Source organism: Amia ocellicauda, chromosome 3, assembly GCF_036373705.1.
Source record: "Amia ocellicauda isolate fAmiCal2 chromosome 3, fAmiCal2.hap1, whole genome shotgun sequence".
Taxonomy (NCBI): Eukaryota; Metazoa; Chordata; class Actinopteri; order Amiiformes; family Amiidae; genus Amia; species Amia ocellicauda.
This window is the reverse complement of record NC_089852.1, coordinates 43,945,556-43,961,721: the sequence shown is the minus strand read 5'-3', so window position 1 is coordinate 43,961,721 and position 16,166 is coordinate 43,945,556. Positions and strand designations below refer to the sequence as shown.

At 37.0% G+C, this 16,166-nt stretch overlaps 3 protein-coding genes across 3 annotated transcripts; 1 reads left to right on the top strand and 2 right to left on the bottom strand.

Annotated features, from left to right (window-relative positions):
* Positions 1-230: 230 nt before the first annotated feature.
* On the bottom strand, positions 231-2,869 carry LOC136747148 (olfactory receptor 52K2-like). Its single transcript, XM_066700101.1, has 2 exons — positions 2,693-2,869; positions 231-1,184 (listed from the first exon to the last, which is right to left on the bottom strand). Exons 1-2 carry the CDS (start codon positions 2,867-2,869, stop codon positions 231-233), a joined length of 1,131 nt encoding a protein of 376 aa, XP_066556198.1.
* Positions 2,870-9,846: 6,977 nt separating this feature from the next.
* On the bottom strand, positions 9,847-15,897 carry LOC136747147 (olfactory receptor 5J3-like). The gene is made up of 2 exons (XM_066700100.1): positions 14,952-15,897; positions 9,847-9,881 (listed from the first exon to the last, which is right to left on the bottom strand). The coding sequence occupies exons 1-2, from the start codon at positions 15,895-15,897 to the stop codon at positions 9,847-9,849; spliced, it is 981 nt and encodes a 326-aa protein (XP_066556197.1).
* On the top strand, positions 13,007-13,933 carry LOC136746427 (olfactory receptor 2AT4-like). Its single transcript, XM_066698916.1, has 2 exons — positions 13,007-13,343; positions 13,473-13,933. Exons 1-2 carry the CDS (start codon positions 13,007-13,009, stop codon positions 13,931-13,933), a joined length of 798 nt encoding a protein of 265 aa, XP_066555013.1.
* Positions 15,898-16,166: the final 269 nt, after the last annotated feature.

Genomic DNA, 16,166 nt, shown 5'->3' with positions numbered 1-16,166 from the left:
TTCTAAATCATAATCAGGCAACATCAGTTGAATAAAAATGAGTATTATTATTATTATTTTTTATTTTTGTTCTTGGCAGACGCACTTTTCCAGGGCGACTTACAACATAAGTGCAAAACATAGTGCAATAATACAGTTAAGTACAAGGCTCTATAGAAACTATTCAAGTAAAACCAAAACATTCAATAGGACTATTTTGCACAAAATATACTACTAGTGAGTTTTGGAATTCACTCCTTTGGTAGAACCTGTTTTTTAAACTGTTTGATGATGTTAGTGCGAATTTGTTTCGTGTTGATGCCATAAATGATTGGATTGATAGCAGGTGGAAGTACAACACACAAGAGTGAGCAAAATTTTTTCACATTTGGGCTAACCTGCTCAAACCTCTGAGATATGATTATAACTAAGGAGGAGATTAAAAAGATGATATAAATTGTGAGGTGACTGGCACATGTTTGGATGGCTTTGTTCTTGCTGTTGCCATTTCTTTCTACTAAACATGCAATGAGTATTTTAATGTAAGAGAAAGCAACCACTAAAAGTGACCCAATACTGAGAAACCATGTAATGCAAAGCCCGTAGATATTACTGACGGTTGTATCCACACATGCTAATCGTAATATCGATGCATTGCTACAGTATACATGCATTATTAAGGTGCCACATAGTGGGACTCTCACATTCATTATAAACAGAATAAGAATGAGAGTGAATGCAATCCACCAGGCAATAAAACAGAGCAAAATGAGTTTACCTGCTGTCATAATGGTGTGATACCTCAACGGTTCACAAATTGCAACATATCTGTCATAGGCCATGATGGACAGTATGGTCTGTGCAGCTGCACCATACATATGCACACCGAAGGCTTGGACTATGGCTGCCACATAAGGGATACTCCTGTCCTCTGAAAGGAAGTCGTGCATTAGCCTTGACATTACTGCCGTGCCTCCCAGGAAATCACACACACACAGGTTGCAGACCATTATATACATGGGTTGATGCAATTTCTTATCAATGGAAATCACAGCAAACACAACACTATTCCCAGCCACTATCATGATGTAAACCAGCAAAGAAACTGAAAACAGAGGGTATTCAGCTGCTTTAGGCAAGAGGAAGCCTTCCAAAGTAAAAATGATGGGCTGTTTTAAAGAGGTGTTCTGCATCTCAACCAGAGGCTGCAATAGAAAAGGAAAAGAAATAGAAAAAGAAATAACATGTAGAACCTCAAAATATATACAACACCATTTGCCTTTATCGATCCACTGCCTCCATTAAATTATTCCACGTTTTTCAATCTTCTGTGTGCCAGCAAAGCTTTCATCTTCCCATCTTTTAATATATATATATATATATATATATATATATATATATATTTATGTGTGTGTGTTTGTATATTATGTGTATATATATATATATAAATATATACATACACACATTAATTAGCAAATTATAATACAGTATAATAATGAATAGTAGAGAGAATAATTGTAACTAAGGTTTAAAACAGGGTTGTCTAACTGACTTAGAATCCAGTTGTCCTATTAATGCATGCTGTCTTGTTTTGATTTGTTAATTTCTCAGTACACTTCAATTAAGCACTTACCAGTTTAAAAGGTAGGCAGTCAATGCTGCTTCCAGCAGATTTTGGAGACTTTATACATGGTAAGATCATAGAATGGCTTCCAATCATCGTTTGACATTGTTTGAGACAGTTTCCCCTCACAGGAACAGCAGATAGTGGTGAGATGATGTAATTTGCATGTGGAAGATTGCCAGGTGCATTACTTTTCCCAAGTGCTCTGTTCCATCTTAACTAGCCAGAGTGTATCTGCATTGTTTTGCACTTATGTTGTAAGTCGCCCTGGATAAGGACGTCTCCCAAGAAAAATAATAATAATAATAATAATAATAATAATAATAATAATAATAATAATAATAATAATAATAATTGTTTGTGCTGAAGCCCTCTGCACTCTTTTGATATGTCAGAATAAATGGTGATGTCTTAATCTATAAGATTAGGGAGATTTTTGTTTTGTTTTTGTTTGTTTTGGAAAGACTTTGTGCATTTTGTGCATTTAATTAACAAATAATGTGATATTTGTTTATTGATTAGTGCATACATATGAATAAATGCACATAAACATATTGCTATTACTTTTTATGTAACTATTAAGGCTTTACTTAAAATAAATAATTAAAATCTAGTTCTCCAAAGCAAGGGTGAGGCTGTTAAAACACTATTTGATTTAATAGCTTTAGTGTGGGTAAGAGATTTCAATACATCAAGAAAACACAAACATGGCCGCTGAAATATTACCACAGGCAAATACAAGATTACCAATATTGTGGTTTAGCTTCTTACTTTCATGTATGCAATAGCTACAGACCTCAAATACACTTAAAATAGTTGCAGATGTTTTGAAATCTATTCTTTATTTTCTTTGCAGACAATCCAGGCCAACACAGGACATCCTACATTTTGCATAAAGTAATATGTAATATGTATTGTTTCTCTGCTTTGGCCCTTGTCAGCGCAGCAGCAAATGCCTTTTTTTTTGCAACTTGACATTTTCTCTGGCAGTGACTGCTAGCTCTCTGGCTGATTTGATTGGCCACTTGAAGTACTTTTTCAGGCATGCGGCAAACACTGCTCCGCACATCTCTGCTTTGACAGCATCACCAGTGTATACATCACTGCTCCATAGGCATGCTTGCTTCCATCAGAGAATGTGATTGCCCAGGGTTCATCAGTGAAGCACGGGGGAGTTAGTGCCCTGGTAAACTTGATTTTGCCAAGCTGAACGTACTCTTCGAAAAGCTTAATGGCATCCTCCCTGAGGCCATCTGAGAGTGCCATGTCCCATGTATCTTTGACTGGACAACTTTCGCCCTTTGCCTCTTGGAATGCCCTATGTACCAGAATAGCTCCCTTCCGCTTAGCAGGAGTTACCAGGCCAACTGGGTCATACAGCCCTGACACTTGGCTGAGCAATTCTCTTCGTGTCAGAGGGTCTGGTGTTTGGTTTCTGATTTGCTCTTGTAGAAGATCTTGGCCAAGTCATATCTTTTTCTTTCTCTTTGAGAAATTGATTGCAATCATGACGTGGAGCTTGTCTTCTTCTTCCCTGGCCAAGTGCCTTGTTGTCATCATTGCGCATTTGGTTTGGTAGGACCATGGTCTTTGCCTTGGTCTTTTTCCGGCTCATCATTGCACTCCTTCCTCCCACTTCACCCTGAGAAGACCCAAGGCTTTAACTCGAAACCTCCAGCCTTCAGGATTCACTCCACATTCGCTGTGATGGTTTTCAGTTGGTCAAGGTCATTGCACGATGTGAGAATATCATCAACATAGCTATCGTGATTACTCTCGTGATTGCAAATTCCCCAAATTCTTCATCCTCAGAGTCTCGCCAGAGGAATCTATGCAGGTGCACTTCTAGGTCTTCCAACCAGACCTCGTTGTACATCTTCTTTATGTCCCACAGCACGAGGTCTCAATGACTCTGATTCTCTGAGGCGCCAGCTGACCTTCTCTATGGCTTATGAGCAAATTCATTTCTCTGGGTCTTGTAAGTTCATCAAGTGGTATGCCTGGAAATAATTTCTGCAGTTGCTTTGGTGTTACGCTTTTGTGGACATCTGAAATGCTATCCAGTCCATAACAAACCAATAGGTGCAACTTGAGAGTGCCCTTGGGAGTGTTTACTCGGATCCTTAGAAGGTACCGCTTTGTTTCCACATGAACCTCCATCCCCCCAACACCATGGATGTCAAGAGTGATCTCTTCACTTCTGAGGTTCAGTCTGCTTGCAGCCTTGTGGGTTATATAATTAGTGTCTGAAGCCAAATCAATTAACGTGCCGATTTTCTGTCCAGCATTAGCTGTGACCTCGAGAAGCATCATAATTACTGGCAACTCTTGCAATCCACTTTCCACTAAAAAGCCAGGCTGATCTTTTACAGTGCTGAAGGCCCTTGATGCAGCATTTGAAAATGCATCTCGACATTGTTTTTCCAACTCCGGTGAAAGTTTGTTGAAGAACTCCTCTTGCTGCTCTATATATTTCTTCTTGCCTTTATCTTCCTCTGGACCAAATCTGCTAATTTTCGGACCTCCGCTGCTTTTCTTCTCAGCATTGGGGCACAGATAGAAATAATGCTCAGAAGCATGCTCACCTTGCAGTCTTGGTTTTTACACAGATAGGCAGGAAACTCGAGACACCGCCTGCATGCCCCCAACTTTCTTACTGCAGCCTTTTTCTCTGCTAACTTTAGTGCTCGAAACTGTTTGCAAAAGTAGAGTTTCTTCTTGTGCTTTCCATCAACACAGACTACACACTCTGCATGGTCAGTGCCTGACTTGTTAGACCTGGTTCTGGCATATCTTGGCTCTTCATCCCTCAGTTGCTCGAGCTGCTCATATATGCTCTGTTGCCCTTTGAGGAATTCCAAGAGACTGTTGTAGCGTAAGGTACACTTATAAATTTCAGTTCAAAGAAGTGAATTTAAGTATCACCTTTTCAAGAATCCTAGAATCTTGTAGAACTCAATTTCTGCAATAATTGGATGCAGACACCAATTCCAAAGATATAAATTCTCAAATGTATTAAAAACAAAGATAAAATGTAGCACCACACTAGTTATACAAAAAGGGAAAAACTAATTATAATTCACTCAAGATCAACAAATCAAAGACAAATCACTTCCTGTGACCAAAACAAAGACCATGGAATCACATATGATGACACACAAAACGTTACAGAAAATTACAAACACATTGACTACAATACCGGTTAGTAAGACGAAGGTGAGTCTCTCATTAGTATTGTTAGTCGGACATTAAATAACTAATGCAGGTTAGTATTTAAGTCAAATAATTTCTTGTTATATATATCAGTCTCATTTACGTTTGGGTGCCGAGAAAGATCCTATCATTTCTTGTTACCACAATTCTCCCTAATTGATTACTGTTCAATGATTAAGGATAGGCAGGGCCACCTATAATCTAGTTTCTATTAACTTGTGTCAATTTCAGACTAAACAGTCAAACAGGAATAAGAAGATATTTCTCGGCGTTGACAGATTTTATTTCTAAAATTGTCAAACAAAACAGTTTAATGCAGCACTCATTTATATTTAAGAATATACTAAATCATATTACACCTTCTAAAGTTTATGACTCACAGAATAACATTTCTAATTGATTTCTCAATATGTCATGAATGATAAACTCCAAACTGTTAAACTTATCTGAACTTCGTCGCAGAGAGGCCTCTCTGTCTTCAGGCTCAAATAAAAACACACGGCACGAGGTCCATGTGGTTTGGAACAAAGGCAGTCAGTAAAATGCTTGTGCAACGTTGTTGTAATAAATAATTTTTCTTTGAAACCACTTGCTGCTCCTGGTGTGTGTGCCCGAGATTCGAGCCAAACCTGTGCGGGGAGAGATTGTGAGGCCCCCCTCCTCACCATAATTAAATGGGCCGTATGCGCCATCCTTTTAGAATAAATGTGAAGAACCTTTTAAAGAAGTGAAGGAGGCTTTGAAGTACATAAAATAAAAGGAAGTGTGAGATACCTCTTTGTCCCATAAGACAGTATGTGTTCCATTGGTAACAGAGCTGTGTTTCCCACTAAATTGTTCACAGGTAAATTCCAGAATAACAGGAACATTGGATTATGTAAACCCTTTTCCTGGGCTATAAGAGTACTGTCAGCATGCTCGGAGAATCACCAGGTAAATAATCAGTACAAGGACAAACAAGGGATGTTTAATAGGCACTCCTTCCATCTCTATTGTCCAAGGGTTTTAAATGCTGAGATCAGTGAAGCCTTGCCTTGAAGTAGGGCCAGTCTGTGCCTAACTATGGTTATCTGGAAGATGTGGCACTGAACTGCAAGGGGGGTGTGTGTGTTACACTTTATGAACTAACCAACTTATTTTTAGATTCTTTACACACCTCTCTTTAATGATGTTTGGCAGCTATCAGTTCATGAGTGGTGCTGTCCCCTAATAAATACTCCCAGATGTAGTGTTGGCAACAAATGTACTATATTTCAACAGTCTGTAAAGCCCAAATGTATTAGAATAAATTACACAAACGCAAGTTCAAAGAAATACAAACTAACACTTTATTAAAGCAACAACTAAAGCAGTAATATGAGAGGAGAAAAGTTATAAGTAGGACCCGACAGATATGTCCAAATGTCCACAGCAATGAAAGGGTGAATGGCGCAGAATGGAATGTGCTGTGCAAAACGGGGTTTTGAATTTGGCAAATAATGCAATTTTTTGCGCGATAGCAATTTGCGCTGCGCAAATCTCTCTGAGCAGTGTGCAAACCCTATGAATATTTGGCCCTTTATCACTTAATTTGAGCTTACTGGCACACTTTTTTAATTTTCAGTGTAGTTGTCCTGGGTTCTGATCTCACCCCTTTGTGGAAGGTCAGTGGAAGACTGTCACTATCCCCCTAGTGGCTTATTAAGTGCCCAGCATCAACGTGCCCCCAGGACTCTCCTGTTTAATTGTTTTATTGCAATGTATTAATACATTGTTCATTATTGCTTTTAAAATGTTGTCGTTCCCTTTCACAGTGTCTTATTGTGGTTGTGGTTCTGGTTAAAAACAAGGGATTTTTCAAACCTGAGGTAAGGAATATAGATTAAAAAAGTAAAGCTTTCTCTCTGGGTCCTAGTGCCCTAAATCCATTAAGTAGCTGATTATTTATTTGTGCAGGGCTTCACTCGCTTTACAGCACCCACCTCACATATATATATATATATATATATATATATATATATATATATGAATGTTCTTCCGATGGATTTGCATGACATGACTTTTTAGTTTCAGTGTGTTTTCATAAACCCCATTCACACTGAAATACCAGCAAAATGCTGGCAACATTTGCCTTTCTTCTTTCCTATTGCACCCCCATTCACACTGGCTTTGAAAGCCAGCAAAATGCAGTCATGAACCCATTCACACAGAAAACAGAGAAAGCCGGCAAGAGTGCTGTAGCCTTGGCAACAAGATGCTAGAAAAGCATCTGGACGTGTTTGTAAAAGTTCGATCATTTCCCAGTTTGGCCAGTTTCCTTCCATTGTGTTTACTGGGCTATTGGTTCTAAGCAGGGTGCCGGATCGGTTCATACTCACTACCAAGAACATATAGTCAGGAAGGAAATGCAAACAATATGTCAATCCTAGGGTGAATTTTGCACTATGACTATCATTGGGTGGTATGGCTGTGTGTTTTTGTGGTGTGGTCACTGGACCCAGGGGTCACAGATCATTTGAACCAGTGAACAATGTGAGACTCTCGGCTCTAGGTTCATGGTTGCATAAGAAAAGTCATTTTGTGGGGTCTTGACATATACTGCAATAAAGTTAAATCAACTAAAATAAATGAGAAAAAAGCATGACATTACATTGTGTATATATATATATATATATATATATATATATCTACCAAAAGTCTGAGTGTGCAGATCTGTAATTGATTGATTTCTCAAAACAACTTATTTTAATTTAAATTTTTAAAAGTTTGACATAACTGAAGATATCTCTTGAACAATTATTTGTAAACATATGGCAAATACTGCATATTTGTGCGTAATAACCATTTGTGCCACACAAACCCCACGAATATCTAGCCCATTATATATTTCATGATTATGTTGTAAGTCGCCCTGGATAAGGGCGTCTGCCAAGAAATAATAATAATAATAATAATAATAATAATAATAATAATAATGTATTGGTATGTAACTTCTGACATATGTGTGACAATAGTTTGCATTATATACATCACCAACTTGTTTTTCATCAATAACACTCAGAATTGCTGCGACTACATTATTTTCAACCACCGCCATTTTTGGAACCCTTTCTCACAGACCTTGTCAGCAACGAAATGTCACCAAAAAGCTGTGTGAATGGGGTAATAGAAACCAGCTTGTTTCTGCAACAAGCATAATCATTGTGCTATTTACTACATTTACAAAAACTTCATAGCCTGTCACACTTCTGAAAAACCCAAAACAAGACTTGTATTTTAAACCAGAATTTTGCAATACAAAATACAGTTTTTTCACAGTGCCTTGGCATCCAGACAGAGACAAATGATGCCATAAAATCAGTGTGTGTCAAGAGTAGGAGGCAGAAAATAACACAAAGTGGGCAACTATCTAAGGGCCTGACACACAGAGGTTATGTGAAAATGTGCAATTAACTTTTTCCCCAGTAGGCTGTTATTTGTCCTCTGTTACATCAGTTACATTGGCATAGGTTCAAAATCTAATGACACTCATTGAGGTGGAAAAAAATGACAAATTAAAAGGGCTTGTTGCTGAAGATATCTTGTGTGTGACATGTATGGAGAAGTCTTCACTTGGTAAGAAACGAGGTAACTAGGTAAGATTTGTTTTCTTCTAACTATAACAACTAAATATTGCTTTTGATGCTTTGACTGTGTGCTTTCAAACTCATTCTGAACGTTATGCATAATGGTAGTGTTCGTGTTTCCAGGGAACAAAAGCAGCATCTTAATTATATATGTTTTTTGCTGGGAAAATAATTTACTTTTGCTTTGAATACAGAACAGTTGTTCTTGACTTAAAATAAAATTGCATTCAAAGCTGTCTACCCCAGTCCTAAACACCCAACTATAACCATGAAGTATTTTTGGTTAAGTAAACTAACAAAAACTAAATTGCTTTTAAATCTAAATCTAAATCCCTCCCATTAAATGCTAATAGACAAATTCTTGCTTATGCCTTTTAATCCCACCAGAGGCATCTTTTGCCTTCACAGTGGAGGTTGTTTATATATTTATTAAATGTGGGTCCTAGTTTTGGAAATGGATAAAGGTTTAAGACTGAGAAACAAAAAAGCTTTGAGAGCCACTGTGACAATACTGAAGCTGAACCAAAAATAATAATAATTTTGCACTGCAAATTTTAATTCCATTTAGGTAAAGTGCATTGAAAGAGGACACATGGCTAAAACTACAGACCAACTAAGAACAAATTCACAGTACAGCATTTATTTACTACAATTTTCAATTTAGAAAACATTGCATATTAACTTTCAATCACTGCCACCCCCAGCCTGACCGATTTCTGGATTTAATTTGTAAAGAGCAATAGCCTGTGAAGCAGGTTCAAGTTTCCACCTGCTTTCAATCCTGAAGATGATGGTGGGAGACACTAAACCTAAAACCAAATGAGATTACATTGTTTTTAACTTCATCATTTAATAGTTAGCATATTATATGGGCTCACAGACTTGTAGTCCAGTCACCATGGTCTGAGTCCAAGTCCTAGATTTTCAAGGCACAAAACTAAAGTTGAATGTAACTTTGGAACAACACTTATGTAACTCTGTAAGAGACCATTTAGACAGTTAACTGTCCTAATGATATACTTAACACTAGTTAATAAAAGTAATCCGAATTTGTTTTTCTATACAAACACTAAATTGTTGGTAGTCGCCCTGCACAATGTTGAATATTATTATACAATTATTTCATATTATATATTACAGAGACTGAGACTCCTGTTGTGTTCCCACTTTCCGCAACAAACTTTTTAGTTTGAGTCATTAAATTGAGTCATTTGGTGTCCCTCCATATTATATATAGTGCTTGAAAATATAAGCCTTGGATAAGGAGTTCAGCCAAATTATACATAATAATAAGAATGTGTTTTTCTTCAATTAACCCCTGTTGGCCTTCTTCTTGTTACACTTTAAAATCAGAGGCCACTTCCAGGTCTGGATGTACATGTTATAGATACCTGTTGCTCCCAGCTTTTCTTTGGTCTTTCTCTGTCAAAATTTGGATTCAGCACTTGATTTCAACAAAGCTTCGTTTGTGGTCAAATTAGTAAAGCCATTAAACTATAATCGGAGGAAGAACTGCAGCCACTGTCATCACTGTAACTTATAATAAGACTCGGACTCCGGTAGAATGTCTGACTTTAATTTTGTTGCCCAGTACTTATTTGTCTTTAAATCTATTGTAGTATAATAGCCGTTTTGTTTTTTGCACACACCATGATTTTTGAGTCGGTACGTATTGTAAATGTCCTAGGCTAGTAGTGGAGGAAGAGTTTGACTCTTTTCTTATGACACACACAAAAAAAAAAACATAATTTAATTAATGTTAATGGGGGGGCGGTAGATTTAAGGTCTAATTTACTAGACGTGTAGAAATAAATTGCATTTTTATTAAAACTAGACAGACCCGGCTTGTTAATGGTTTTAGATACTAGAGACCGGGAGCTTGCAAACGACGTAGTATATTCATTGTAGTATTGTAGTATTTTCATTTTTGTTTTTATATAATTAAAAAAGGAAAGCAGTAATAGATTTTGCTAAATTAAATTCCTGAAATATTTTCGATTACAAATCCAAATCGAGTCCGAGGCTGGGATTAAATCAAAACTTTGACCATCTCGCTAATAGAAAACTACTTAACTATACTCAGCGGTGGTTTCATTGTCAGTATGTCGCTGCTGTCTTCTAATCATAAATGTAGCACTATGATGTACAGGTTTGTATTTTGCTATTCACGGGTGGGTCAGTGTTTTATGTAATCCGACCCCGAGTCCGAATCCTTGCCATTGTGACTCGAGTCCGAGTCCCGGACTCCAGTAATACAAGCCTGCGGGCTAGAAAACTTGAAGTAGTGCAGGTTCAGGAAATTAAGTCAGGTTACACAATGTCAAATATAAAATATGTTTTCTGTGGTTGTTAATTTGTATATTGGTGTATAAACCTTTGATAAGAAACTGAAAACCTTTGAGCTTGCATTTTTGTATCGGTCGGACTTGTAGTCGAGTCACTATAGTTTGAGTCCGAGTCCAAGTCACCATGGTCCTTGATTTTTGAGACTCAAATCTAAAGTTGAATTTATATTTAGGAACAAAAGCCCAGATTACAAAGATTAAAGCTTACTTGGTCTGTTTTTCCATTTCTCTTTATTGTTTATTCATGTTTCTTAACGTTATCAACTCTGTAAGAGACAATTCTGACAATTTTCCTAATTATATATTTAACACTAGTTAATAAGTTATCAAAAGTACATTTTCTATACAAACACAAAATGTGTGTATGTTGTATATTATTATAAAATTATAGAATATTATATATGACATTGTATTTTAGTGTTTGAGAACCCTGTAATAATAAATAAAAACTGTGCATTTTTCTTCAGTTAACCACTGTTGGCCCTCTTGGTACACTTTAAAAAGTTTAGTTCAGAGGCCACTACCTCTGGAGGTACATGTGAAATATGCCTGTTGTTCACAGCTTTTCCTTAAACTTGTATACAGTTTTAGAAGTGTATTAAACAATGTATTGTTGTAATTAAATTATATTGCAAACATGCCAACAAAACTAACAGCAACCCACAATACAAGTCGTGTATAGAGAGAACTCCCCCCCCCACCATCACTCTGTCTGGAGAGTGCATGAGCTCCAGTCTTAATGGGACTTCTGCTGCTCAATATAAAGGTGAATAAAGCAAGACACCAAGAAAAATACTGACCAAATAGATGATAAATATGCAGGTAATTTTTGTCCCTCATTCCATTTCTGCTCACAGATGATATTTTATTATACATTTACAGATATAGAAAATGGAAATAGCATTTCACCAGCTCCATCATTTTTGGAATATGTCCCTTTTTATTTTGGTTAATGAGAATATTTAGTCATCATTCAAATTAGATCAATCAATCTTACTTGTATATAGCAGAACACCTTTCCAAATCATGTCACATCATAATGAATTAAGTGCATCATACAATGAATACATCATTTGAATGTTGCGGTATGGCTAAAGTACAGTAAAATGCATGGATTTCGTTTAATCGCACATTAAGTTTGAGGATTATAGTGCTAAAGTACATTAAAAATAAACAATCACAAAGCATTACACTGCAGCAGAGAGACTCATGGTTGGTGATATCACACAGCACACACCACTGCGAGAACAACACAAAGTCCCACAGATTCTGTTACAATACAATAAGCTGACGTTTGTTAATTTGGCCACATCAGTAATCATTTAGAGAGAAAAAAATGTAAAAAAGCACCTTATTAAGATATCTTTAAATGATTTACAGATATCTATAAATGATTTAAAGATATCTTGAAATGATTTAGAGATATCTCTAAATGATAATTTGGTTGCCATACGCTCCAGTTTGTACGCTTGAGTGAAATGGCTATCGCATTAGAACATCTATTTTTTTTCTCTGCTTTGGTATATAAAAATACAAATCGTTGTGTTAAAAAGCGCACATGTCCGAATTCACTTCTGGTGTTTTGTTACCAATCTAGCTCTCTGCCTGTTTAACTGCAGTTGAGTTTCAGTCGGAAACTGAAATCCGTTGTAAACAGGTTAGAAGCAAAGCGTTGAATGTTTAACAGCACAACAACAACATACTTATATTGACATTGCTTGATATTTATTTAGCATTACACTCTGGAAAGGAATAATAGCTTATGCTAAATTAATGCCCAGCGATGAACTGGCGTCACATCCTGGGTGCATTCCTGCCTTGCACCCAATGCCTGCTGGGATCGTCTCCAGCTTCCCAGCGACCCTCACCAGGATCAGCGGTTTCGAAAATGGATGGATGGATGGATGTTAAATTAAGTAGTAATGATAAAGACTCATCAAGAATAGATCGAGTCCAAGGCAAGGAAAAGGTCCAGTTATTTGACCTTGTGGCCCAAGTCCTAGTCCGAGTCCGAGTCTGGTATCTGATACAGATTTTCTGCACAACATCTCTGATGCATTCTGATATAGCAGAATGTGCCATTAGGCCAATAGGATGAATACAAATATCATGAACAAAAAGGCAAAAATAATTTGAGTAGGCTGAATGTCTGCAAGCTAAGCATGTTGTATGAACTTATCAGTCTCATCTCTACTCTTTTTTCTAGCACTGATAATTCTACAAGAAGGTCAATGGAGAATATGTCAATGAATGACCAGTGGCTCCTGGAAATTGAGGGCTTTGATATCCCCCATCAGTCCATATACCCAGTGTTTTTTCTCATGTTGTTCGTTTACCTGGTCATCCTTCTCACCAATGTCGGAGTCTTAGTGCTAATCATTACCGAGAGGAGTCTGCACCAACCCATGTACATTTTGTTCTGCAACTTGTCTGCGAATGACCTGATAGGAAACACCGTCTTGATCCCAAGGTTGATGTCACAGCTCCTGTCATCCAAACGATATATTACTTTTGTTGAGTGTGTTATTCAAGCTTTTTGCAGTCATACATTTGGTTGTGCGTCACACCTGATACTGACAATTATGGCTTTTGACAGGTATGTAGCTATATCCCAGCCCTTGAGGTATTACTCCATAATGAACACCAGAACTGTGGTAAAGTTATCTCTATGTGCTTGGGGAGTGTCACTGGCCATGATAATAATTCTGATTGCACTGAATCTAAGACTATCCCGATGTAGATCAGTTATTCTCAATGCCATTTGTGACAACGCGTCCTTGTTCAAGTTATCTTGTGATGATGTGACTATAAATAACATCTATGGACTATTTGTAGCAATCATGATGCATGTTATCTCTATGGGGAGCATCACCATCACCTATGCCCATATTGTTCTAATTTGCCTAACGAACAAAAACAAGAATCTCAACAGCAAGGCACTGCAAACGTGTGCCACTCATTTAGTCGTGTACCTCGTCATGCTGCTGTCTGGTTTTCTGTCCTTTATTTTACATCGCTTTCCTGTGAATCGAGATATCATAAAACTGTCATATATTTTATTTTATGTTCTTCCAGCAAACTTCAACCCGATTATCTATGGACTTAAAACTAAAGATCTAAGAAACAAGCTTGTCCAAATATTCAGTAGAAAAGTGTCACATTTATGATTAAAAACACAATGTCAAACAAGTATTTCTGTGTGTATATAACCTTTCCGGGATTTCTATGCTTCGTTTTATTCATTTTTTTGTTTTTTAATACAGTGGATTCTATAAAAATATAAGGATATTTAAATATGGGTCATATTTTCAGATATTGACTCGGAAGTCGAAGTTAGGTTTTCTGTCATTATCTAAAAAAATTGTTACTATATGTCTTATTCAAGTGTACAGCTTTGAATAGCATCAATTAAGTTATTCCAGACCACTTATTTTCACAATTGTCATGTAAGATTTTTTCAGTCCTTCTGCCCATTTTGATGATTATTCGCTAGTTGTTTTGCAGTTTTACACGTACTAACAAGGTTCAAAGTGAGCTAGGAATGCATTATTATTACTTGAAAATAATTAGTTAAAGTAATTACTCTCTACCTTCAGATGCCTTTTGCAAGCAATTTACGAAACTGATAATTATCCTTAGTATCTTCATGGAGTGTGTGTGTGTGTAGAACAACATATACTGATCTATAATAACTTTAATTTGAAGGGAAAATTTGAATATTCAAGATGGTTGTCTTGTTGAAGTCATAATCCTAACCTTAATCTTGATCAAACCCATTTGGAATTGCAGTTGTTCATTTAGATATTGTTTTCTCCTCCTCCTTCTCCTTTAAGTCTGTTGCGACTTAAACTGTTAATCTGCTGCTGTTGACAGATTTCTGAAGAACCTGAAAGCTGAGACAGACATTTTACATTGATACATTTTATTGTAATATACAATCTGTATATATAACAAACTTTGGTGGACAGAGAACTATACAAGATTTCACACAAACATACAGAAACTGAACTCAACACTATAGTATCAACATTGGCAGGGACAACATACTGAAAACAAACTGTTTGATCTGGCCATTCACTCGCCCTAAATGACCTTTAGGTATGTATAAATGGCACCAGCATTATTAAAATAGGGGAAAACAAAAGACCCAAAAGATTGAATTTCATGTTATTGTTGGTATAATGCTTTTCTCTGCAGGTATGATCCATCTTTTTCTAAAAGCTCTTTTTGCTGCATCTCTTAGGTCCTTATTTCTTAAACTGTAAATCATGGGATTTAGCAGAGGAGTCAGAACAGAGTAAAGCACAGCCATCATGATTCGCACTTCAGGGGAGATGTTTCCCACTCGGTACGAAATGTACACGAATGCGGCCGAAGTGTATGAGATCAAAACGACCGTGAGGTGAGCTGCACATGTGGAGAACGCCTTCCATCGGCCTTGAGATGAGGTGGTTTTGAAAATTGAGATTCCAATCAGGATGTACGACAGAGCGATGAGAAAAAGAGTGGAAATCAGTATAATTAATGCAATTGTTAAACTTACAACACTGGTGAGTTTTATATCTGCACAGGCTAGTTTTATTACTGAGGAAAGGTCACAAAAACAGTGCTCTACCTTATTGGGTCCACAGAAAGGTAACCTAGCAGCCAGTATCACTGCCGGTGATATCATTATATACCCAAAACACCAGGCAGCAATGACCAGAAGGACTTGAACACTTTTGGTCATGATAGCTGTGTACCTCAGGGGGTTACAAATGGCAACGTATCGGTCATATGCCATTACAGTTAACAAGCCTCGCCCGGTTGATGCCATGGAAAGGAAACAGTACATTTGTAGGTAACAACCTGTCACAGAGATGGTCTTGGAGGTCACCAGAAACCCTGACAGCATGTTGGGAATTGTGATACTTGTGTACACTATATCGACAAATGACAGGTTGTGGAGGAAAAAATACATGGGGGAGTTCAGTTTGGGGTCCCTTCTCACCAGGAATATTATCATTAAGTTCCCAATTAAAATTGTTATATAAGCAAAGAGGAAGATGACAAAGAGTATGATCTGTTTTTCTTGCAGACTCTTCAGCCCAACTAGTACAAATTCAGTCACGGGCAGAAAGGAGGAATTCATGGTCAGGAGCTGGAAAGCAAAATATCACCTGTACAAAGACAGAGATACCAATTATTTCATTAGAGAATGCATTCTAATTTTCAAAGTGAATTATATTTAATGCTGATGATATTTCTGTCCATAATTGCTGTCAGTATTAATATTAATAGTAGCAATAGTAGTGGTTTTAATGATATTCTGTTTTGGAGAATACTTATCAGTCACATGCAGGAGTCAGAACTAGAGGTGACTCAGTGAAGTAATCCGAATCCTACAGCAAGGAAGTCTGA